This window comes from Neofelis nebulosa, chromosome 10 (assembly GCF_028018385.1).
Source record: "Neofelis nebulosa isolate mNeoNeb1 chromosome 10, mNeoNeb1.pri, whole genome shotgun sequence".
NCBI classification, from domain to species: domain Eukaryota; kingdom Metazoa; phylum Chordata; class Mammalia; order Carnivora; family Felidae; genus Neofelis; species Neofelis nebulosa.
In genome coordinates, this window is record NC_080791.1 from 8,281,023 (window position 1) to 8,307,413 (window position 26,391).

A 26,391-nucleotide genomic window follows, 5' to 3' on the forward strand; every position below is an offset into this window, starting at 1 on the left:
CTGCCTCTGCTTGTCAAGTGTAAACCTGTATGCTCTGGTCTGACCACAGGATCAGCAAGACAGAACACAAATCGCTCCTCTATGATCAGAGCTCACCTCCACCAAACTCCTGACTGTGATCAGTGACTTCCCAAAACCACGAAAAGCCATCAGATATTTGTATCAGATTTCTCTCTTGAGCCTCGGTCACCTACCTAGGCTTGTGGCACTCACTTAGGGGACCCATAGAGATGTGCTTAATGCTTCCTGCCTGGCGGGACTCCTCGAATCCTCATTTCGGACTCCTGGATGCTCTTTGACCTAATATCCCCTGGAATGTCTACATTCAGACCCAAAGAGCCGAGAGTGGAAATTTCCCTGTGACTTCCACTCTTAAGGTTACAAGTAAATACCCAGAAGCCTGTAGGTTGGCTGTTTTCCCTGTCTCCCTCTGACCTCAGCCACTAGGCTCACTTACCTGTCCCCCATCCTAGACTCTGAAGCCAGCCTAGACCCTACATCAAGGTGACTTTCCCAACCTAACCACCCAACTCTCCAGCAGCACAGTGACTCAGCAGCAAACCCGCTTTGCTTCCTGTGAACTGCAGCCCTAATTATAGGGCTCTCGCTTCCATTTTATTGTTGTGCTACTCGTATGTGTTTGGGGAAGCTGTCTTGTTCTAATTCGTTTGTGACTGGTTATCTTTCTTTTTCCCTTCCTTCCTTCCTTCCTTTTTCTTTCCTTCTATCTTTACCAAGCCCCTACCTGGTTCTGCTATTCAGTAGTTGGCTCCTTGCCCTATTCCTCTATGCATAAATAGTTTTCTACCTCCCCAGTTCTTCTGAGATTTGAATTCTGCTTTGCCCATGCTCCCAGATGCTGGAGGCCTGAGGCCTGGCTCCCCTGGCCATGTCTGTACTGCCTTCTGGCAGATTAATGCCTAAAGAGGCAGCCACGGGCTAGAGAGTCATGGGGTGCTGTGGTCCCCAGAACGGAGCCAGCTTGAGTGCTTTCTACACGTTGGGCACAGAAGAACTGAGGACACTGCAGAGAGCAGGACAGACAGAGCTCCCACCTTCCAGGAGCTTACCTGCTGATGTGAGGAGACACAGTAAAACAGATAAGCAAATACAATTCTAGGAGTGAATACTGTGGAGAGAAAAGAAACATGTTCGTGGGCGCCAGGCCTCCCGCTGATTTTCTGTGATGCCAGCCGCTTACGTGAACTGGGCCTGTATCTGCTCGTGAGAACTTCCCTGAAGGCTCCTTTAAGGTAAAGCAGTTCCCATCAAAAATCCTCATAGAATCTGAGTTTGAAGCTTTCGACAATTAAGTTGTGAAAACAGCGGCTAATCCCACTCATGCTGGCTGGGAATCCTTTAGCAATTATGGGACCTCCCCTTCCACATGACCATAGGAATCTTTCCCTTCACTGGGAAGCCCCAGAACCCACACATGCAACTCACAGGACTCTCAACTTCCTCTTCCTTGTGGCTGGGGTACTCTTTGCAAAAATAATATCTGCCTATCTATAAAATCCAATAGAAAAGGGCAGACAGTAGCACATATCACCAATAAAGGTAGACTTAAAAATTTTGGGGGGAGAGCTAAATCAAGCACCCCATTTAAAATTCAAAAGTTATAAATGGTTATAGAATAAAAAGGGAATCTCTTTTCCACGCATCCTTTGAATAATCATCCAGTCCCCCTGCCCAGGACAACCACCATGACCAGCTTCTTGTGTGTCCTTCCAGAGATAATGCAGGCACGTGTAAGCACATGTAGAAATATTCTGTTTTTCACACAAATGGTAGAATATTATATACACTGGTATTGACATCACTTTTTCAAAAACAATTCCAAATGCATGAAGCCACTTCATTCTCTTTAATAGGTGAATGACAGTCTAATGGATGCAGATACCACAATTCATATAGTCTCCTATGAATAGATATTTAGGTTTATTCCAGTTTTTTTTTTTTTTGCCTCTGCCAATAATGCTACAATTAATATTCTCGTGATACAGCCTTTTAACACCGGCTATACTTTAACCAGAAAATTCCATCATTCTCTTTCCAACTGGCTCAGTTATGTGCGTTTGTAATTCTGTATACCAGTTTCCTTTTAAAACAAGGGAAGCTTGCAGAGGTGACGAGGATGTTTCTGGTACACTTAAAATTGCACAAAAAAGATTTTGTGCAATTTTTACAACAAAAAGTCTTTCAACTTCTGGGCAAGGTGAACTGTCATGACACATGTTGGTCCTTGTCAAAATGGCAACGTGCCACCTTAGGAGCAGTTTTAAATTCAATAGTAAACGTTCGTGATTCTCAAAATTCCTATGTTGACCAAATGTGGTAAATTAGGGCAGCCACGCTGTCTGGTTCAGGTAGAAAACCAAGCACATGACTGTATGACACAGCATATTGAAAACCTTGTGTTCTGCTCTCTGGGGGCCACCCACAAATGCTGGAGAAAAAAAAGAAAAAAAACAAGGAGTCATGCTGCTGATATAGAATCTTGTGGTAACTCCATCAAGAGAAAGAAGTCCTGGGATTGGTCAACAGCACGTATCTCGTGCCCTCTAGTTTCCTTTCCCTACGAACTCAGCATTAAAAAGCAACTCTAAGCAGTCCCTGAAGGACCTGGGCAAGGATGTGTTTTTTTCCCTCTGTGTCTGTCTTATACAGATCATGCTGTTTAGGGGAATGATATTATTAAGAAAACTTTACATTTTGTGGATGGTTGGAATTAACCAGAATTGTCTGGGAGACATGAACCAAATGAAAAGTCACAGCAGTCGTCCGGCTATGGGTGCAAAGCTCTTCAACCAGAGGAAGTCGAGTGCTGGCCAAAGGGCTGGCGCTGAATGAAGTGCATGGACATTGTCTCAGCTGAGTAAGGTAAGTGCTTTGGTGGAAAAGGTGGAGGCAGGAGAGAGAGTTGTCTTGCGTCCTCAAGCATATCCATTGTATACACACATTTTCAAAGAGGAAACTTCGAAGGACATCACTAGGAAAGTTCTGGATAGAATAGAAGCAGTTGCTGAGGGACTGTGACACTTTTCAGTCTGAGAGTGGCTCATGGGCCCTCACTTTTTAAGTCCCTGGAGGTCTTAGAAAAGGCGGCTGGCAATTGGAAGTTCCAGGCTGAGGGTAGTCAGGTGGGAGGTGATGGCCATCTCAAACTGTCTTTTGAAGTTCAAATGTGAATATAAGTGTGCAGCAGTCTACTTGGGAGCTATAGTTTAGAAAGAAGCCCTGCTCTTTTTTTTTTTTTTTTTTTTTTTTTTGGTTTATTTATTTATTTTGAGAAGGAGAGAGAGAGCACAAACAGAGTAGGGGCAGTGAGAGAGAGAGGAGAGGGAGAATCCCAAGCAGGTTCCATGCTGTCAGCACAGAGCCCGATGCGGGGCTCAAACTCACGAGCCACGAGATCATGACCTGAGCCAAAAGCAGACACTTAACCGACTGAACCACCCAGGTGCCCCACGAAGTGCTGTTCTTGTATCCATTCTCTCCACCCTGACCAACCCCCTGTCCCTAATCTGTTCTTTCCAAAGCATTTGCTTTTGACTAGTGACGCTGTCCCAAGGCTTTAACTTCTGTGGAGCTGTGGCCACTCAAATTCTTTTCATTATGTGCAATTCAAAGTCACAGCTCGAGGTCCAAGCTTGATTTTATAACTAAAATACAGATTGGTTGTCTCTCCAGAATTGGTCATGGCAAATGTGCCATAGTTGCCAAATGCCTATTTTGAAATTTTATTGTCAAGACATTCAAAGTTTGATCCTCAATTTCACCATCTGCAAAACGAAAAGTCGGATCAGGCCAAATGAGCTCTTAATTTTCTCTCATCAGTCTTTTTTTTTTTTTTTTAACTTTTTTTTTTCCAACGTTTTTTATTTATTTTTGGGACAGAGAGAGACAGACAGAGCATGAACGGGGGAGGGGCAGAGAGAGGGAGACACAGAATCGGAAACAGTCTCCAGGCTCCGAGCCATCAGCCCAGAGCCCGACGCGGGGCTCGAACTCACGGACCGCGAGATCGTGACCTGGCTGAAGTCGGACGCTTAACCGACTGCGCCACCCAGGCGCCCCTCTCATCAGTCTTATATTCTCTGAACTCATGGATTTTCTTTCCTGTATATTCTTTTGCTTCTAAGTTAATATAATCTGGACTCAAAAAGAGAGACATTCCCTAATACTTATTTGTCTCAGGGGCACAGAAGCATTTTATTTTTGTTAGAGATTTTCTTTCAACTCTTGTTGACTTAAGACGAATAACCACGCCTGATTATTCTTATAATAGTGAGCATTCAAAGTTTTCATACCCTCTCTGTAACATAAAAGTCTCATTTATGTAAGTATTTGTCTCTTCTAGATAAGGCCATAAAACATTGCCACATACATATTCCACTATTACCACAAATACATGCCTAAAACCAAAGTATTCTCAACATTTGTTCAAAAAAGTAGTTTCCCTACCCCTAAGCTTCCTCTTTTGCCCAGTCTGCAATACTATAGGTTTTACATTTACACTCACAGAGTTACTCTGGACTTCTCCCGTTTCTCACATCTGTCTTGGTCAAGTGTATGCAATCATTCACAAAGCCTCAGTACTTTTCAAGTCCCAGTGTGTCACTAAACTGTCCCTTCCTCTCCTTCACTATTTACCTCAGTATTTCATGTCTGTTCTGCCATATTGGCTGTCAAACGTGTCTCCCTGCTCATACCCAGTCCCTCCCCTTTCCAAACCATCCAGTAACCATCACAATATTTATTTTCCTAAAATAGGATGTTCTCCACGTCACCCTGCATTCAAAACTCTTCACAATTCCACAAAACCCTTCCAATTCATTGATATGCCTTTCCCCATCCGCTCTGTTTATCAAAATACTATTCCTCATCATTATCCAGCTTCATTTTCTTGTCTTTTTGAAGCCCAGGCTCTTCTTCTATGCCAGTCTTCTCAACTGCTCCAACTGAAGGCAACCCTTCTGTGGTCTGAAACGTCATTGGATTTATGACCCATGACACACACTAAACACTTATAAATTCTCTTGTCTTCTTTGTTTTCTTTGAACTTTCATGTGTTTTTATTTCCCTAGCTGCGTCGTGAGGTAACTAAGGGCAGTTACCATATCGTATTCTCGCAGTGGGTCCTGATTTCAGAGGGAGACTGTGCTCCCACCCGTGCACTGTTACTGACTGTGATCTTGGTCTCAGTTTTCTCATCTGTGAAATGGAAATAATGATACTTACTTCCTCACAGGGGTTTTGTGTGCCTAATAGGAGACAACACATGCCAAGTCCCTAGAATGGTAAGCATTCACAAATGTTGGCCATTGCAATAATTATTCATGTCTCTTAGCTCCAGACTACCTAATATAGTGCCCTGGTCTGTAACTATGCTTAATCAATACTGAATGGAATTCAGTTGAGTCAATGAGGGAACTAAGACTGTGTGGGTGATATATTGTGGAGTAGGGGAACTCCTGGCATCACTAAAATCATGCCACAGATGCTGTCACTTATTGTCAGCCAGCCAGCCTCTTTTTAGGTCCCCGCCGCTCCCCGATACTGCACAAGAGACTTCTGAGGGTTTGGCTCAGCGAACAGGGGATGATTTCCCAGAGCATCCCTCCCTGCTTGCCAATCAAAACGGACCAGGCTGCAGAGATCAGGGCGCCAGACAGCCTGAGGGTCTTAAAGGTGATACTAGAAATGTGGACCAGAGAGCTCTTGTGTCCCAGAAGAAGCCTACCCGTCTGCTATTTCCTTTAATAGGCCCCAAGCCCGGCCTGCTGGAGCGGAAAGCAGGCTCAGCAAGGTGTACCTTCCGTCTTACAGTTACGAGGATGTCCATGGGCACCAGCCAGCAGGATGCTGTCAGCTGGGACCCCAATAGCTGTCATCAATAGCTAAAGGGCTACAAATGTTGGCCAAATAAGTGGGGACACCTGTACTGCTCGACGGAGCCATAGAGGCAGATTTTTTTTTTAAGAACTGGGAACTATAAAGTTGTAGCCCCAATGAGCGGTATGGATGTCACTACCATTCAGTAACCCAAGCAAATTCAGCAGATCCCGGCTTAAATCACATATGCTCTATTGAAAACAATTCAGAGAGACAAGAAAGAATTTCATTAAAGGTGAAAAGTCTCATCATCAAAGGCATGATGGTCCAGTGAAACAAGGATGTGCTTCGGCCGCAGACAGGCCTGTGTATCCTTCCTGTTCAAACCGTGTCGTTTCAGCAAATTTTTCTAACCTCAATTTTCTGAGGGATAAAGGGGATAATAACACCTAGCTCACGTGGCTGTGGTGACACACACATGAGACAATGCATTTAAAGCGGGCTACCCAGTCTGTGGCGCATGGTAGGGACACAAGCCACATAAATTCCCTTCCCTTTCACTCCCAAGGCGGATTCATCCGGCCCAAGGCTAGGAGTGGGGCAGCCGCTGAGAATTCCACAGGCAGGCGAATACGATTATTTGAACATTACTGAAATGTTGACCTAAATTGTGCCGGCGGTTGGACTACTGACAGGAGAAAAAAAGGCTCTCTGCTCTCAGCGCTCTTCACTCTTGCAACTCAGCGCACAGGGCTGTCCGTCTCCTCCCAACCTCCAGCGGGAGATCTGGATTTATCCCGGGTTTAACCTCGATTTTGACACACTGCCATTTCCAATAAGGCCAGTTTCCTTGCCGAAAGAAGTCCTTCCCCTGGGTGAAATCCCAACAGCTTCATTTGTGTAAGTTCCCTTATTGGTCTTGCTAACGCGGGTGTGGTTTTTCCTCGTTACAGAATTATTGATAATAAGCAGAGGAGCACGGGCAACTCGCCCTAAGTAGGCAGCCTGTCGGTTCCCCTGCCCGCCCAGGGAATGAATGGGCCGCCTTATTGCTGCGAGGACGAGGTGTCGCCGAGCAGAGAGGCGCCCTCCCGGACGGGGCTGGGGGGCGGGCCGGGAGAGGAGGCCAGGACCCCCGGGCCGGGCCGGGGGAGGGCAGGGGTGCAAGGGGAGGAGGCCAGGCTGGCTCGGTGGAGCCCGACAGGTTCCAGCGGCTCCCCTCACCCCTCTCCACGCCTCCCGGGTTTTCCCCTTGGCTCGGGGTTTCCTGTTTCAGTTCTCGGTGATCTCCAGCAGCAGGTGCTGGTTTGCCAACCTCGGCTCCAGAGGAGGCGAAGGAGAAGGAAAAGAGGGAAGGGGAGGAGGAAGCGGCGCGGCGGCTGCGGCTGCGGCTGCGGGCGGGCGGGCGGCCGAGGAGCGAGGCGGCAGGCGGGAGAGCCGGCTTCGCTCTCGCCCGCGGAGCAGCGGCGCGGGCGGCGGGCGAGCCGAGGCCCCGGCGCGCGGCCGGCCGGCCGGGCGGGCGGCATGGGGGAGCCTCCCGCTCGCCCCGCGCCCTAGCGGCGGCCGCGGCGGCCCAGGGCGGAGGCGAGAGGCGGCCGGCCGCCGGAGGGCCCCGGGGCCGCCCCGGCTTCCAGGGCATGTCGTGATGGCCGCGGAGAAGAGACCGCAAGTAGGTTGAGCAACAATTCTGCGTGCGCGCGCGGCCGGGGCGCGAGTTGTGCAAGCCCGGGGGAGGGGGCGCCGGGGCCGCGGTCCGCGGGGAGGGAGAGAGCGAGGGCGCGCGGGCGGGCGCGGTTCGGCGCGGGGAGGGCCGGGGCCGGCCGCCGTCGCTTGCGGGCCCCGCCGCCGGCGCGCCGCTTCCTCGCGGCGTCGGCCATGCCGGGCTGCGGCCGCCAGGTTTGTCCCCCCGGCGGCGGGGGAGGGGGCGGACAGCGGCCGGAGGGGCCCTGCGGGAGCCGCGCGAGGGGAGGGCGGCGCGCCGGGAGGCCGCGCCCGGGCGCCGGGCGGAGAGGCCGGAGCGGCGGCGCCGGGCGAGCTCCAGGCCCGGGCGGGTCTGCTCCCCCCCCGCCCCCGGAGGACGGGGAGTGCGGCGGGGAGGGGGTGTGGGGGGGGCCGGACTGAACGCCCGCGGCTCCCGCAAGCTCGGGTGGGGCCGAGCGGAGAGCCCGGCCCGCCGTCCCCGCGGCCGGAGCCGTCCTCGCAGGCACCTCGGGCCGGGTGAGGCCGGAGACCCGGGCCCCGCGGCCTAGGGCAGCGGTCCACTCCCGCCCGCCCGCCGCGGGGCTCGGCCGCCGAAGATGGAGGCGAGCCCGGGCGCTCCGGACGGAAACGGACCCACGGCGCTGCCCCTGCGGCTCTGGGCGCCGCGCGCTCGCGGGGTGAGGCATCCCCCGGCACCTCGGATCCAGCCCCAGCCCTTAGCTTTCGTGACGCGGCCCCGGCGGAAACCCCTCCGGCGTCCCCGTCCCTCCTGCGCCCCGCGCCCCTCACCCCTCGGCCCCGGGGCGCACCCCGGTTTTCACCTCGCGTTCATTTTAGACGGGCCGCTGCTCCCCACCTTCAACCCCCGACACAGCCCTGTTCCACGTCGAACTCGGAGAAAGGATCCCCGCTTTCCTTCCCTAAACTGCCTCCCCTTTCACCCCTTCAACCCGTTCAGAAGCAGCCTGAGCTTCCAAGTACCGATTACTCTAACTGGGAGTCTTGCCATTTGGGTAACCGTTAACAATACTGGTTTGTGCTCCGTGCTTTGTGATAAAGAGATGAAATCTGAATCCAGATTTAGTCAAAGTTTTCCTATTGGTTGCAAGGCTGGGTTGGAGTATCCCCCAGGCCGGTGAGACGCTTATTGATTCAGATTTCTTTTTTCTTTTCCTTCTTTTCTTTTCTTTCCTTTTTTTAACCATCTTGGAATAGTTACAGAGACACTTGGGCTACTATATTTAGAAATTTGGTAAAATTCATCAATTCTTGACTCATTTCCTCGTTGAGTTTTTCCAGTGCATCTTCTAAACGGGAAACAGTGGATATGCCTCAAACACTTTTTGGGCTTTCCAAGAACCACAAGAAGTCAGCAATACAGCGTTCTATCCATATCTATCTCTATAGATAGATAGAGGTATCTATAGAGATAGATATGTATTTAAGTCTAAATATGTTTAGGTTGTAGAAGTTTGTTTAGGTTGTAGAAGGTATGACTTACGTGTATTTAAACACTCACACTTAAGTTAATTTTAATGGCAGTTTCTTCATCTTGGTGTTACCGGACTATAAACAGAGCTTCGCCAAATATTTGTAAAATTATCTTACTGTCTTACCTCTCTGTTCACCTGTTTGCTTCCAATTTGGCGTTCTTATTTTACGTTATCTATACCTGTCTCTTTGAAGATACCCTTAAATATCGGAATGATCTAGTAACTGAAATCTAGAATTTGAAACGTTTTGAAATCTAGAATCCAAAACGTTTTGAGTTTGAGTATTTTTACTTAAAGAGTGGGTTTTACTTTCCAAGTACTGTAAAATTCAACCTCGGGCATCTGGCCATCACTAAAGTACTGGAACATTACAAAGTAAAATAAACTTTTTAACCAAACGACAACAGAAAGGCCGTTGAATTTAAATCTCCCTTTGATAATGAACATCTAATGAAACTAGTTGATTAACAGTGGAAAATATTAAAGAATAGGAAACAGAAGCGTGGAATGTTTGTATTGTTGATGGGAGTTTTTATTAGTCACTTCCTTTTATTAAGTATTTGTTGTAATTACCAGACTAATAAAAATAACCTATTTTATATTACTGGCTTCTCCGGGAGCTAGGTTTCACGGGTTATATCTGCCAAATTGGACCCCAGGTGCTTCATGGAAATTCTATTTTTGAAGTATTTTCCTCATTCTGCACCTGAGTTACCTTGTCTTCATTCTAGCAGACCACAATGGTTTTTACATTAATTGTAATTACTGTAACAGCCGTAAAAGTGTTGCTATCATTTTATAGCTTTCAATTCCTTTTCTGTACCCTCTTGTAAGTTTTTATACTCTTTCTGGGCTTTTCACTGTTTTTGTGCGTAAATTTAGAAGAATTCTCTCATTCTGATGGGATAGCGATTTTAAAGAAACAAACATAAGATATTAAGTAGATTTTTTTTTTTTAATCCTGTTAGTGTTAGAATGTAGGATTGCAGACCAGTCTCCAGTTACTGCTCCCTGGGCACCAGTAAACTTTTATTCCCTCAGCAGATAATTAATTTAGTGTTGATCTAGGTGCTGTATAAGGCCCCTGACCTCTAGAAGGAGAGAGATTAGGAACAGCTAAAACATGGTGCTGGATGAAATGGACTAAGGGGGACAAACGAAGAATAGGAAATGCAGGTATTGGAGTGGGAAAAGCTGTTGGCCAGGTCTCCAAAGTAAGATTCAAGTAGAGCGGGATAAGAGTCCTTTCCAAGCGAATACTGTGAGGCAAGGAAGGCAGGGCGTGGATGGGCCAATAGGAGCAGTGAGTGGCAAACACAGTTTCCGGGTATAGCTTTTACTGGACAGAGAAATAGTAAATAAGGTCAGTGAATAACAAAAAAAATGTATTAAGTCAGGTTTCCAAATGCAAACCAAAGTGAAACCAAATTTAGAATCCTGAGATGCTGGGGTTTGATCTCCAGTCTACCAAACGTCATAAGAAATCTTGTGTCTCAGAGGTGCCCACATGCCTCGTGGACTTACGACGTCTGAAATACCCTGATTTTTACAAAACTTGAATTTTAAGGTCCACCAGAAGACCTGTTATATTTGCTGCTGTTCATAGTTTGGAGAAATGATGAACAATTGAATTTTTTTTTTTATGTATTTCATCCCAGAATATATCTCCAGTGTCTTGGGGAAGAGACTTTATAGGGTAATTGAGCTATTTAAATGACGTGGCCTGGGAAATGTGTGCCCTGTCTGTCACATCTGGTGCTTTATGGCATAAAGGTAGCTTTCAGATCTGTGATCTGGAGACACCAGTTCTCCATCCTTGCTGTGGTTTTTGTAGCTGACATAACAGCTGTTATGTATTGTGTGCCGATGTGCCTGACCCCATGCTTACACACTGCTCTTCTGGTCCTCATTCTATAGATGAGGAAACCCAGACACAGCGTTCAAATAGCTTCAAGTCACACGGGTAGAAAGTTGCAGAAGGGAGCCGGAACCTTTGCTGCCTGACTCTGAAACCCATGCCCTTAACCCTTGGGCAGTTCTGTCTCCCTGTGATTCTGTTTTTACTTTGTTCCCTAAGACGTGTCATCGTGTGTACATATGTAGACACACATTGTTTGAAAATTAAGAGATGCATGATAGGGGGCGCCTGGGTGGCGCAGTTGGTTAAGCGTCCGACTTCAGCCAGGTCACGATCTCGCGGTCCGTGAGTTCGAGCCCCGCGTCAGGCTCTGGGCTGATGGCTCAGAGCCTGGAGCCTGTTTCCGCTTCTGTGTCTCCCTCTGTCTCTGCCCCTCCCCCGTTCATGCTCTGTCTCTCTCTGTCCCAAAAATAAATTAAAAACGTTGAAAAAAAAATTAAAAAAAAAAAAAAAAAAAAAGAGATGCATGATCATTAGCACTGATGGGTCTGGAAGATGAGAAGACATACACTAACTTACTCTCTGCCAAGTACTCCCGGGTCTGGACAATATGAAATCCCGTCTGGCCGAAATAGTTTGGAGGCAAGGACCGTGTCTTTTCAGCAGATTGCTTAGGGTCCCTAAGAAGACAAACCTGAAGACAGTTTTAGTCTGACATGGGGAACATTTCAACAGAAATGTAGTCCCACCAGAAGGAGCATCTTTTGGCAGAAACCACAAAGGTTTTTATGAGTAGTGAATTTTACTGACGTTTACAACACTTTTTTCTGGCTATAGTAACGTCACATGCTTCCTGGTAAAAGACTCAGAAAATGTAGACAAATGTAAACAATTTTTTAAACCTCTATGACCCAGAGCTTGCTAAAAACACTACGACGCATTTCCCTCTTTAACTTTGCTGTGTACCAGCAAAGGATTGTTTGACTTCGTTAAAATGAAAATGGAAAAATAATCCCCCCGTAAAGCCTAGTGTATGTGGTTTTACATCACAACACTGACAGTAATTCTTAGGCTCAGTGAACTAGCCCACAAGCAGATGTCTGAAAAGTCAAAGTGTTCTGCCTTCAAGGTAATTACCCACTCCTTAAGGGTGGATAGGGAATAAGCAGAAAATCCCAAGGTTGTCCTGTTTGCCTGGAACATTATCTTTTCTTCGGCTCCTGGCTCACTGTTGAGGCCTCTGCTCAGATCTCATTTGGTTTGCTTTGTTGTATTTTTAAGGCTGATGACAGTAGGTAACACTTAATTGTGCCAATCATCGTTCCAGGTGCTATCTGTGTATGTTATACTGCACTGCCCTTGAAAAAGTATTTATGGCCTCTTTTTCTTTCCTCCCCTGATGAAGAAAACAAACCACAATGTGGTAAAGTAACTTAAGGAGGTCTCACAGTTAATAATGGCAGAGCCAGGGTTCCAGGTTGGTCAAGTTTACAACCCCCTGCTTTAAACAAATATTAAGGGTTCTGTAACCTAATGTGTGTTAATAAATTTGGTAATGTGAGATTTAAACAATGTGATGGAATCCTCTTTCTTAGAAGTTTGGTTCTAAAAAGCTTGGTTTCTAAAAAGTTTGGTTCTAAAAGTCTTTTTCTTGTGCAGGTAGAATGATAGAGCTTTGCCCCCCACCTTCCCATCCCCAGGTAGCATACACTAAGGATTTTCTCAGGATATTCAAAGTATTTCAAACATTTTCTTGCTAAGAACATGTCATTTAATCCTTATTCTGTGTGAGTTACACATGTTTTCCCCCCAATATTTTAATATCATTATGCTTTAGCTGAACATCCCAATGAAATGTTTTCTGCCCCTGGGTCCTTAGAAGTCATAGGAGTTATGCTCAAACACAACAAGCTTTAAGGTTTTTGATGGCCAGAAAGCTTTCCAGAAAAGTTGAATGGATACGTATACCTGGTAGCAGAGAGAGAGAGAGAGGAGAGAGAAAGAGATTTGATTTCATCATGTTTGAATGCACTATGGACTTTTTGGGGCGCCTGGGTGGCTCCAGTGTCCATCTTCGGCTCAGGTCACGATGTCACTGTTGGTGAGTTCGAGCCCTGCATCAGAGTCTGTGCTGACAGCTCAGAGCCTGGAGCCTGCTTCGGATTCTGTCTCCCTCTCTCTCTACCCCTCCCCTGCTCACACTCTGTGTGTGTGTGTGTGTGTGTGTGTGTGTGTGTACACTCCCTTGTCTCTCAAAAATAAATAAACATTAAAAAAATTTTTTTAATAAAATTTTTGACAGTTTGCTAGATGAGCATTGATACCTAATTTTATTGCTGGCTTTTTTTTTCGACTTCTATTTTAAATTGTTTAAGTACTACAAGTTGGTTAAGAAAAAGCAAAGAGAGAATGAAAGCCACCTGGAATCTCCTTACCCAGAAATAACTAATGTAAATATTTGGATAAATCCTCTATTATTCCCATAGGTATACTTTACAGAGTTTTTACTTGGGTTTTTAAGTAGAAACACAAGCGTTCCATAATCTCCCAGTTTTGGGCAAAATTATTTGCTTGCTCCCCTGTGTTTTCAAAATTTTACATATTCCTCCCTAATCGTTGAATATTTGTCTATGTTTAACTGTTTACTTCTTTCTTTTCTGCTTTTTGCACCTCTACTCTTCATCTGCAAACAGAAAATACTACCTAGAGCATAGATTTGTCATAACAATATACTGATAATACAAAATGTTGATAACAGTACCTTATATGTGCATATGATTTTTTTTATCTTGTTTTAGGTTCCCTGAGGGCTAGGACTCTGTGGTCTACATTGTTCTAACCCAACTCTTATACAACGCTTGGCACCTAGTAGATATTTCATGAATGTGTTGTTATTGAAGGGCCACATAGCACTTAAAATGAACCTGCTAATGTGGGTGGGATGAACAAAAGCCTGTGGATGGTGAAGAGATGGTCACAATAATTGATTCAGAGCAAATAAGAGAATTGGTGCCCAAACTGTAAAAATTAACTTAGAATGAATGATGAGATTTCTTGAGGGGCCATACAGGTTTGCCTTCTAAGAATATAATTAACCTTATCTACCCCACTTAGCAGGGGAAGGATATTATAAAACTGATTTGTGTAAAACGTTTATTCTTAAAGTCTTCAAAGAGAGAAATGTTTAAACTGTTTTAAGTGGAAGATTTTGTATGTAGACATGATAGTTTTCTACCTTCAAATAATATGCAGCTTATAATTTCACTTACTGTGAAATCTAATAATAGCTAACATTTATTGGGCACTAACTCTGTGCCAGGCACCGGTATTAAGCACTTTACTTACATTATCTGATTTAGTTTCACACAGTTCTGTTAGGTTTATACTGTGGTTGTTTTGCCTATCTGCTAGGTGATGGAACTGATGTCCAGAGATGCTTATTAACTTGGCCAAGGTTATCGAGATTTCTGGTTTATTCTAAACTAAATGGCAATACTTGTTCATGCCTTTTTTTTGTTTGTTTTTTTTTAAATGGCGGGGGCAGCAGGACCTCATGATGTATACTGATTTATATCAGTGAATTCTTTGGTCTTCTTGATGTTATCTGTTCCTTGCTGACACTGTCCCTCCCTCCCTCCCACTAAGCCGGGTTGGACAACTGAAGGCTTATGCTGCAGAGAAAGCAGGTGGGACCTCAAAATTGCATCTCAGCTCTGCCCTTCCCAGACCATGACCTTAGGCAAGCCTCAGTTTCCCTTTGACTTTTCTCGGCCATCGGACACTGTGTACTTCGCAGAGTTGTTTTTACTGAATCAAGATCATGAGCACAGAAGTGTGCCAGGCGCTCAGGATTATTAGAAAATGCTTTAGCTGTATCCGTTGATTTGATTGGACAGAGATTTGGTTTGTTTTTCTGTCTCCTTATTCACAGGCTCTTAATCATGTCCTGAGTGGTTGGGATTCCCAGGTAGGAAAAGCCTGTAAAATCGAGTTTGCCGTTACTGCTTTTTTTTTTTTTTTTTTTTAATTTTTTTTTCAACGTTTTTTATTTTTATTTTTGGGACAGAGAGAGACATAGCATGAACGGGGGAGGGCCAGAGAGAGGGAGACACAGAATCGGAAACAGGCTCCAGGCTCTGAGCCATCAGCCCAGAGCCTGACGCGGGGCTCGAACTCACGGACCGCGAGATCATGACCTGGCTGAAGTCGGACGCTTAACCGACTGCGCCACCCAGGCGCCCCTGCCGTTACTGCTTTTAATATGTCAGTTTGTATTATAGATTTTCCAAAGGGCTTTCAAATCTATTACTTCATGTTTTTTAGGGTGAAGCTAAAATTAGTTTTTGTTCTTTGTTCTTCGTCATCTGTCCTCATTTACTATTCAAAATTATGTGGGTTTATTTTACCCTTATTCTGTGACTTAGTCTGTTTCACATCTTGGCTTTTACTTTCTAGCTCATTTTTACTGTGTGCTTACAGGGAACAAGTTCCCCATGCAATTGAGGCTTTCTGCTTGTTGACTTAGACATTTTTGTTCTACCTTTGAATTGTCATTTTTGTTAATTGCCTCACTGATGTGGCCATCTTCTATATTAGATACCTTCTGGAATTTTGCTATAATTTTAAATGATTAGTACAGACTTAAAAGGCTTAAAACGTGCAGTAAATTATCTATGTTGATAAAGCAAGTATTCCTGTTTTTGCTAAGAGAGAAAAGTACCTTAAGTAGCATAAAAGTCATGGGCATAAAAGTATGTTAAAATTGGCAATAGAGTGCATAGGAAGAAACACTCTGAGGTAGCGGAAATATTGCCTAAACTGCATTTCTATTATTTTGATACTTCACTTTATCTTTTAAAATTAAATTTTGAGTTTGCTTAACACCTTCACTTTATCACATTTTTAGAATACAGAAAAAAAATCTAAAATGATGCTGAAAATCATCTGTGATTCTCACCCAGAGATCATTTTGGTATCAGTGTTGCCATTTTTAAACTTTTAGCCCATATAAACACATTGCTTGTGTTGAGAGAGACAGAGAGAGAGAGAGCTAGCGGGGTAGGGGCGGAGAGCGAGCGAGACGCAGAATCCGAAGCAGGCTCCAGGCTCTGAGCTGTCAGCACAGAGCCCGACACGGGGCTCGAACCCACGGACCGCGAGATCATGACCTGAGCCAAAGTCAGGTGCTGAACCAACTGAGCCACCCAGGCGCCCCTGATTCTGTTCTGTACAAATTCCTAAATGTGTCGTGAAAAGGGCACCATTTTATATTCTTACTGGCGGCGTGTCTGTCCATTCTTTGTACCTGTTACTATTTCCCCACATAGCCTAGCTTTGCTCATTTGAGAGAGAAGAATGGGCATGATGGTGTTAAGCAGCTCATTCTCTGGAGGCAGAGGGACTGAGTTTGAATTCCTTTTCTGACACTCACTGGCTATGTGATCTTGAACAATTTTTTTATTTCCCAAAGCCTCAGTTTTTGGGTTTTTTTCCCTGTAAAATTGTGATAGCAGTACCTACACTCATGGTACTGTCCTCTAATAGTGTGGTTGTGGAGATTAACAGATGGTGTGTATTGAAGCGTACGTCCTTGAGAGATTTTAGCTGTCGTTGTTTATTATAAATGAGATTTCCCATCACTATATTTTATACTTTGGTATGCCTATATTTTATACCTAGTCGTAGCTGGTATAAAGGAAAAATTACTCATTTTTAAATAACCATCTAGCTACCTTCCTGAACTCTTTTCTGCGTATTCTTAAATTGTAGGACTTAGTTCCAGCACCTTTTCAGTCTGAGTCTCTTGGTTTTTCAGAATAGGTAATGGTGATACAATAATAACAATTTTTTTCAGTACTTCAATTCTGCTTTTTCTTCTTGCATTGTGTTGGTTGAATTTAGACAACAGTGTTGATGAATAGTAGTCATTTGTTGATGACTTGGGCTTATTTCTGATTTTAATGTGACGTCTTCTCTGGTATTTCACTTACTAAATGTCAGTGGCTGTTGCTTTCATAGATAGGTAGGAATATATACACATATTCCTGCAAATAACCATAAAAGTCAAATGTGAGAAACTTGAAAATAGATTTATATGTTATGGGAGGATTCTCTTAAGTTACTAAATCCTTAAGTATCTACTAGGCACGTCTTCAAAAATATATTTTCAGTGAAAAATATATTTTCAGAAAAATTATATTTTCAATTCACATTCTCTTCTTTTTTTATTGAACATGCAATCAATCAATTTAAATATATCTTCAATTTCAATAAGTTTGAAATATCACTGCTTTCAACGTACTTAATGATTCGATCCGTGTCTCATTGATACGCCCTTCAAGACCTACTCTTGTTTTCACTATTGTCCATTGTTGTATCATATTTGTAAACTAGTCGTAAGAGTAAATGAAACAGTTTTGCCCCTGGAATAGAACCTTTTATTCAAATGAAGTCTCAGGATCAGGGTCCCAGCGTCCTCGTTATTGAGCCTCTGAGGCCTCTTTTAGAACACTACTTGAAAACTTCTTCCCCTCCGGAAAGATTCAAGTAATTTCTAAATCCCCCAAACTGACAGTGCCACTAAACTGACATTTTCAGAAGTTAGCAGGAGAACTACCTCGTGATCTCATGAGGTTTTATTAGATTTTATACTGAAGTCCTAACTTAGCATGTTTACAGAGATGATTAAGTATGGCAATATGTGCTACAATGAAAATACGGTATTCACAAATCTAGGCAGTATCTTTCTATCATGAGGTTACTGAAATTTTGGTCCTTGAGTCTCTTCTTTTTTCTACGTTCTTCCATGTATCCATCATTACGGTTTAAAACCCCGTCAATATGCCAGGGATGACCAACTTTATCTCTCTCTTATGCAGCTGCCTTGACACAGCTCCCTTTGGATAGCTATTGGTATCTGAAATGAAAATCATCTACAACAATTTCTATCCTTCCAAATCTGTCTCTTTCCAAGCCTTCCCCGCTTGAGTGTCCTTCATTACCTTCTTCTCAGCTGCTCAAACCAAAAATCTACCAAGCCCTTGATTGCCCAGGTCCCTCCTTCCTCTTCCACAACCAAGCCAGCGCATGAGCCTTTAATCCATACACGTAAGGAATTGAGTTAACAAGGTTGTTCAATATTAGAAATATCTATTATCATAGAATAAAGTCTACCCGGGTAATGTGTGTTGTGACAGTTTGAATATGCTATGCAATTCACTTTATATGTAGAACTTCTATGGATAGAAGTAAGATTATGCATATATTTGGTTAGTTTCTGTGCTATTTTTGTTAGGTTTTGTCAACAGCATTATATTAGACTTTTAAACCAGTCACATGCTCTCCATAGTCTCCAGCTGGATGTTTTGAGGTTTTGCTAGAACACACCCATGGAACCTGTAGGCTCAGCAGCCTTCACCAGGAATGGAGTCGAGGGTATAAATCTTTCACAAGGTTGTATTACTTCCATGGTTATTGACACTCGTAACCTTTTCTTAAGTCAGCTTTAATGATGGATTCTTAATTGATTGGCGTGAAGATTTCTGGGAAGAATCCTTTCCATCTCCGTGAACATGACGTGTGTAACATTCCCTATCTGCAGAACTCCCCACCTCTTGGTCACAGTTTCAGGGGGGTTGTCATTCATTCGTGCATTCAGAACCACTCCTCCTTGACTGGTTCTGCTTTTTCCTTTTTGCTTCCTAATTTCTTTGTGCTTTTAATTTTATTCCTTTGTTCAACTTTATTTGGTTCGCTTGTTCATTTTAACCTTTCCAGTTTAAATTTTTAATTCCTTTATTTCTTGTCTTCTATTAAAAACAATTAATTTTTCTTTGAGTTTCATTCTGGCCACATCCCATAGGTTATAATTTTTTTTTTATTTCTTTAACTACAGAGTTATTTGGAAGAGACTTCTAATTTATAGATCGGTGGTTTTTAAAACCTGTTTTTGGCACTCTGCTGCTAACTCCTGTCTGTGTATCATGGTCAGAGTGTACTTCCATTGTCTAGGTTTGGGTTTTTACTAAATGCCTTGAAGAAGGTAGGCTAGTGTCCACGGCTGTCTGTATCTTAACTTTGAAGTCAGGCAGCCTGTGGCGAATTACTCTGTGAGTACTTGAGATAAGGGTCATTGTTACCATCATTGTTATGGCTTAAATACGAATACACCTGGGAGGTTAATGCCCTCATCATCATTTAAGGCCTGTGGATAAGAGAAGTAAATCTAACATTTTGGATTTGGGGGGCTTTCTGTCATCTGTGTGTCTTAACTTCCAAAATAAGCTGTTTTCACAGTTGGTTTTAAAAGTGTTTGAGTTGCTTAAGTGGAGCTCCTCTCCTCCTAGATCTCCACACTTCTTGGCCCTGGTACCGTGCCTTCCTTTGTGCTTTCTAGGATGTTCTGGGGGTAGGAGCTGAGCGAGCACCTGTGGCTTCTCCATGGTCCTCCCTGTGCTCTTCACTGATTTAATGGTATGACAGGAAGCGTCTTCCGAATCCTCCCCACTGCCCCCCTCAAGACTGTAAAGCTTTGGAAATAAAAATGAACTGTTCTTTCCTGACCTGTGTATGGATGGCTGGATAAACTGGCCAAGAGGAATGGCAGAAATTTTTCACATTCTTGAAGGTGGGGAGGGGTGGCAATTCTGGTGGCTCCTGTGAGAAAATTAACAAATTACTCTGTTTCTGAAGGAGAACCAAGTGCTTCAAATTGCTGCCTTTTTATTTCCCAGTAAGCTCCCTGCTGTCCAGTGTGCGCTGAGGTCGTCTGCTTGCATTCGGAGGGCTGCTGATTGGTCCCCACACGTCCGCGCTCTTCCCCTTTGGGAGAAAGATCGCGAGCTGGGAACCAGAGCCTGCTAATGTCTGTACCCCGTCCACAGATGACACAGATTTTCTGTACCGAGACAGACCCTAGACTCAAGAGTGCAGGTAGCCGTTTAAAGTATGATTTTGGAGAAACACCAGGAATCTGCTTCTTAGGAGAAATCTCGCAGAATTGATGCTGCGACTTTGGTCGAGGGAGGCAGTTTTCCTGCTGGCCTGGGCGGTGGGCAAGCACGTGCCAGGCTGGCAGCTGCAGCTCGGCCTGGAGACCACCCCGTGCCGCGAGAGCACCTGAGGGCAGCCGGGGCAGGTGGAGAAAGCACTTTGGAGCTCCTGGGTGACAGCCAGCAGCCAGAATGCCAGTTTGGCAAGTGTGCTGCTGGGTGCTGAGTGTTGGGCCCGAACGCTCCTGCGAATCACAGGTGGATCAGCAGTGTTTATTACCCACCTTGGTAGCAAATGAGCGCTTAGATTCTTTGTGCATTTCAGTAGATTGGGTACCTCTTCGATGATCAGCACCTAATCCAAGCAGGACAGTTCAACGTGGATTCACGTTTGATCCAAATAATTTTTCTTGTCACCGTGTGCTAGCCTCGGACTCGATTTTGTGTGTATTATCTCTACAGAAATAATCCAAACTGGAAGATAAGATAAAAAGATGAGTTACTTATTTTAGAAATACTAGTTCAAAAGACTGATTAATTTGTACACTTGCCAAATCTTTGCTTCCCAGTAAAGTAGCTTTTTGTTTACCAAACCAAATGGGTTAGGAGTCTCTTGGAAGAGTGAGGAACGGGATAAGCTGACCCTGCCCTCCCTGCACCCTCCGCTGACCCTGCCCTCCCTGCACCCTCCGTTCTCTGTGCACATGCGTGCACACGCGAGCAGGGAGGAGGTGAGGTGCGGGGGCAGGGGCAGGGTAGGGGGGCTGAGGACCCACAGTGTGCTCATGCTGTCACATTTCACCGGCTTTCATCAGCTTCCCCATCTAAGTAGTCATTTGCTCTAATGAGCTGTCCTTTCACCCCGTCCTCCAGAATCCTTCTCACTTAGATGTGTGATGACTTCTTGAATTACACAAGCCTCCCAGCGCCCCCAGTGGTCTGTCTTTGGGAGTTGGGGGTTTGGGTGGGGGAGGGACTGAAGCAGCAACATAGGGAGTCTGTAGGCTTAGCATTAAGCCCCAGGTATGGTGAGGGCTGCTCAAGAAGGTGGAAGATGTGTTAGAAAAGGAGGCAGGAGAGCAACAAAAAACAAGCCCCTGCTCCTGAGTTTCTTGCCGGGAGAGGCTTTTTCTCTCTCGCCCCCTGGCAGTCCTGGCCCCCTTGGTTGCACAGCCTGAGAGTTGGGGTAACAGGCTTGTAGTTGTTCTCATTCACTCACACACAGATGTGCTCACCCTTTCTCTCTCTGCCCCACTGACTCCATTCTCCTGCCTTGCACTTCTTAAAGAGGAGAAACCTCATCCTTCTCCAACACGCCCCCCACAGTCTCTTTCTGCGTCTTATTCCTTGCCTGCCGCCAAACTTCTCAAAAGGATACATGTGCTGTCCTTTCCTCTTCACACACTCTGTGGCTGGGAGTTGTAACCTGTGGCCTGCGGTTCCCCGGGGGACCCATGGGCAGACAACGGCCTTTTGTCATGTTGGGCAGGAGGAAGTTTACATCTTTGTGTTCCTAGACCTCCTATGTTCCTGATATTCAGCGTTCCCCCCGATGGTGAATGTAAGCAATAAACCCGGTATCAAGAACAGCCTGCCTGACTTTGTCACCCATAGAAATTGCAAACGTGTCCCTCTCTGTTTCAGTTGAGGTAGATTCTCTGAAATGCCTTTTTCACTGTTAGCTGCAAAATCTCGGTCCGTGTCAGGTCTGCTGCTGCATCTTGTTCTTTGGGATGTATGTTTTTATTTTACGTATTTACCACCACGTCTTTGAAAAGCAATCTGTAGATTTCATTAGCCCGCGAAGGGGAGGTCTGGCACACTTGGAAAAAGCTTCTGCCGTCCACCCCTCTCTCCGTCGCCCTGGAGTAGCTCCCTGCGAGGCCGCTAACTGCCTTAACCCAGTGTCCTCAGCCTTTTTGCAGGGGATGTGTGTCATTTGCTGCCCTCAATTTTTTAATATTTCTTCTTGGTCTAGACCCATTGGCTCTAATTGAGATAACATATCCTGTTTGTTTCTTTTCTTTTTTCCTGTGTAGCTTTAGATACCTGTCACCATTTGCTTGGCCTATTATAATACCTTCCTGACACGTCGTCTTTGAGTTTCTTTTACCCCCCTCAAAACCAATGCAGCTGGAGTGATCCTAAAATGTAGTTAGAAACACATCATTCCCGTTGTCAGAAACCTTCAGGGGCTCCCCATTACCTTTCTAAATCGTGGGAAGAAATAGACCAGTCCCTTTTAAAAATTTTTAATTCCCATATAGTTAACATGCCATGTAGTATTCATTTCAGGTGTAGAATATAGTGATGATTCAACACTTCCATACATCACCCAGTGCTTGTCACAAGTGCCTCCTTAATCCCCTTCACATATTCTGCCCCCCCCCACATACACCCCCATCTACCTCCAATCTGGTAATCATCAGTTTGTTATCTGTAGTTAAGAGTCTTTTGCTTGGTTTGTCTCTTATTTTTCCTTTGTTCATTTGTTTTCTTTTTTTTAATTAAAAAAAATTTTTTAATGTTTATTTTTTGACAGAGAGAGAGAATGAGCAGGGGAGGGGCAGAGAGAGAGGGAGACACAGAATCTGAAGCAGGCTCCAGGTGCTGAGCTGTCAGCCCAGAGCCCGATGCGGGGCTCAAACCCATTGGCTATGAGATCACGACCTGAGCTGAAGTCAGACACTCGGGCAACTGAACCACCCAGACACCCCCATTTGTTTTGTTTCTTAAATTCCACATATGAGTGACGTCACATGGTATTGGTCTTTCTCTGACTAACTTATTTTGCTTAGTATTTTACTCTCCAGCTCCATCCATGTTGTTGCAAATGGCTAGATATTCTTTTTCATGACTGATACTCCATTGTGTGTGTGTGTGTGTGTGTGTGTGTGTGTGTGTGTGTGTGAGAGAGAGAGAGAGAGAGAGAGAGAGACATATTTATTCATCAGTAAGTGGACACTTGGGCTCTTTCCATTTTGGGGGGGTGGGGAAATACCCACTAATGAAATTCGTGGGTCATAGGGTAGCTCTGCTTTTAACTTTTTGAGGAACCTCCATTTGTTTTCCATGGTGGCTGTACCAGCTTACATTCCCACCATCAGTACATGAGGGTTCCTTTTTCTCCACATCCTCGTCAACATTTGCTGTTTCGTATGTTTTTCATTTTAGCCATTCTGACAGGTGTGAGGTCATATCTCACTGTGGTTTTGATTTGTATTTCCCTGTCGATTAGTGATGTTGAGCATCTTTTCATATGTCCGTTAGCCATCTGGATGTCTTATTTGATTTGGAGAAATACCTGTTCAGGTCTTCTGCCCACTTTTTAAATGGGATTATTTGGTTTCTGGGTATTGAGTTGTATAAGTTCTTCACATATTTTGGCTACTAACCGTTTATCAGATATGTCATTTGCAAATATCTTCTCCCATTCTGTCGGTTGCCTTTTAGTTTTGCTTCCTTCACTGTGCAGAAGCTTTTTATTTTAATCTCGTCCCTATAGTTTACTTTTACTTTTATTTCCCTTGACTGAGGAGATACATGTAGGAAAATGTTGCTATGGCCCATGTCATAGACATTACTGCCTGTATTCCCTACCATCATCACTGTTTAAAAAATAAAAAACCTTCAATAGTTTCCCAGTACCAAAGTTGAAACTCTAGTATGGCCTCTTTCTAGCCTCTTCTACGGCAGTAGAATTAATCAAACAGCAGTATTAATCACACAGTGTTCTGCATATTTTATTATCTGTCACATCTCTGGGCTTTCGATCCTGTTCTCTGGGCAAAAATCCCTTCTCCTCCCACCTTACCTCGCTCACCACCTTCCCCCCAGCCACAGACACATACACCATAGTCTGGGTGGGACTGACATCACCATCTGTCTGTACTCACCTCTCAGAACCTTCTCAAATCATAGCCAATGTCCTTGTCTCTTGTACCCTTATGTGTTAATAGCATTAATTTTGACATACCCTCTACTACACAGATGGTCATTTATCGGGTTTCCCTAGTACAGCTTTATATCCCTTAGGGAGCACTTGTATCCATGTTTATATCGTCTCTCATCTTCGCTCAGCATTATCCCTTTGTCACAGCGGGTTTTAAATACACACTTGTTGAGTGAGCACGTGGACTCCTGGAACCCAGATTTAAGCTCTCATGCAGTGTGGTTGGGTGCTCACAGACGATGCTAGTTCCCCGCCTTTCATCAGAGCATTACTTCTTAAATGTATAAATGAAATGTGATCAGCTACCTAACTTCTATAAAAATGCCCTAAGAACCGAGGTACGCCATAATTAATGATGTTACTATCGATAAAATCCCTCAGTCATAGGAATTCTTTCTTTTCATAAAGATTTTGTTCAATAGCAATTATTTAAGGGAAAAATTATCACAGCTTTAATTGTTCAACAGTTAATAACTTCTAGGTCTTAGGAGAAAGCTAACTCTGAAAAGTGAAGCAATTTATTACTTTAGGAAAGTTCTGTGGAACTTTTAGGAAATTAAAATGTTAATGAAATTATGAGAGAGGTGGGAGGGGATCGCCTTGTCTAGAGCCATTTATTTCACAGCCCACCATCTAAATTGTTAAACTGAAGGAAATGCTTTCTTATTTTCTACAAGAAAAAAAAAAAATCCTTGTTTGTTTTCAGGTGCCTCTCATTACTTTCTTCTAATTATGCTTCCATTTTCTCCCTCATCCGTTTACTCCTGCCCACCTTCATGCCAGTGTTTTTCTTCTGAATCACTGGCTCCCAACCACCTTTATCATCATGTTCCCTTTTGGCTTTCCCTCAGCATCTTGTAATTATTTTCACTGGCCAAGATATCATGACCCTTCAATCTTCAGCTTTTCTTACGAAAGCTTGGGTATGTTTGGTTTTTCCAAACTAAATGTTTGGAACTAAACTAAACTAAGTGTATTAACTCATTTAATCTGTATAACAACCCTGTGCTGTTGGTGGTATTGTCCCCATTTTCTGGTTAATGAAACTGAGAGCAATTAAATAACTTGTCCAGGTTACTCAGTTGTTGGAAGAGGGCATGGTATGGTGTTGGTTTTTATATTCATAAATTAGGAGGTCAGTCTCTTTTTCTTTGGACCCTATGCTGGAACAAACTCTGCCCTGGAATTTATAGTCAAGGTTCAGGGACGTGGTTCAGAATAGCACTAAACCAGATCTGTAGAAATAGTGGTTCCTCTATCGGAAAGCATGGCCCACCCAGTCTAGTCAGGCACTTTCTGGTACACTGACCGTATCCCTTTGCTAACAGCAAAATTGTGCCCAAATATGGCAAAGCAAATACATTAAGGAAAGCGACAACACAATCTTATTATTGATACAAAAATTCTTGGGGAAATGTAAGCATATATAATCCACAAAATGTAATTGTGTTTCCATATTAGACAATCTATTAATATAATTCATAATGTTAGTAAGCCAAAGAAAACAGTATGATCCCTTTAACATATTAATGCAATCCACATTCCTGATTTTTTTCCCCGTATCTTTCATGTAGGAGGCAAATGTATTTCTATAAGTGATTTTTCAAAGGCTCTATATAGCGTGATGTGTATATGTATAGTTGCATATAAACAAAGAATTGCATATAGCTCACACTTGCTGAATGCTTACTATGTGCCTGACACCATTCCAAGTGTTCTATATTAGCTCATTTAAATTTCAGAGCAACCATATCACATCTTTTTTTTTTCTATTGAGAAAAATGGGGCCTGGCGTGGTAAATAAGCTCAAGGTGAGGTATGTATGTGTTGTATATCTGTATGTGTGAACACCTAGCCGGCAGTCCATATATGCTTAATAATAAACTCCCAGAGGCATTCCCATCAGTATAGGGAAAAACACAAAATAGCCATTGTTATCTAATAATACAGTGTAATTAGACAAAAGGATGGAGTAAGAGATCTAAACATTGGTAAGAAAGAGGCCATGTGATGATTTTACGTTATTGTATGTATCTGGAAATCCCCAGAGCCTCAGGGAGACACTGATGGAAACATGCGGAGTTCACGGAGGTACCTAGTTCACTGAAGTTTTATGTGAATAAAATAATATTTTAGACACCAGCAATAACTCGTCAGTAAATATGACAGAAGAAAAAAACCTTCATTCACAGCAGCAAGAACAAAAGCAAAACATTTTAAGACAAGCTTAGTAAGAAGATTGTCTTTTGTGAAGAAATCATTTTTTTTTTTGCTGAGGTATAATTTACAGTCAATATCGTATGAATATTAGGTGTACATCATAGTCAGTATGTTCATACATTACAAGATGATCCCCATGAAAAGTGTCATTACCAACTGTCGCCATACAAAGTTATTACAGTATTCTTGACTCCACTCCCCAGGCTGTGGATTACATCCCCGTGGCTCATTTATTTTGTAATTGGAAGTTTGTACCGCTTAATCCCTTTTTTTTTTTGCCCCTCCCCTGCCCCCCCCACCCCTGCCCCTCGTAACCACCAGTTTGTTTCCTGTATCTCT

The 26,391-nt window shown here is 44.0% G+C and overlaps 1 protein-coding gene across 5 annotated transcripts in view; it reads left to right on the forward strand.

Moving 5' to 3' along the window:
• Positions 1 to 2,622: 2,622 nt before the first annotated feature.
• ZC3H12C (zinc finger CCCH-type containing 12C) overlaps positions 2,623 to 26,391 on the forward strand; it is an 84,091-nt gene continuing 60,322 nt past the window's right edge. The window contains exon 1 of one of the 5 annotated variants that reach the window (XM_058686700.1): positions 2,623 to 2,883. Coding sequence is in view for 3 of the 5 variants with exons in the window: in XM_058686697.1 (XP_058542680.1) it covers positions 6,875 to 7,507 (633 nt within the window). In the remaining 2 variants the exon portion in view is untranslated. Of the gene's footprint in view, positions 2,884 to 6,496; positions 6,739 to 6,828; positions 7,508 to 7,582; positions 7,735 to 7,979; positions 8,217 to 26,391 lie in introns of those variants that run through there. The other 4 variants (XM_058686701.1, XM_058686697.1, XM_058686699.1 and 1 more) reach the window with 4 other exon arrangements.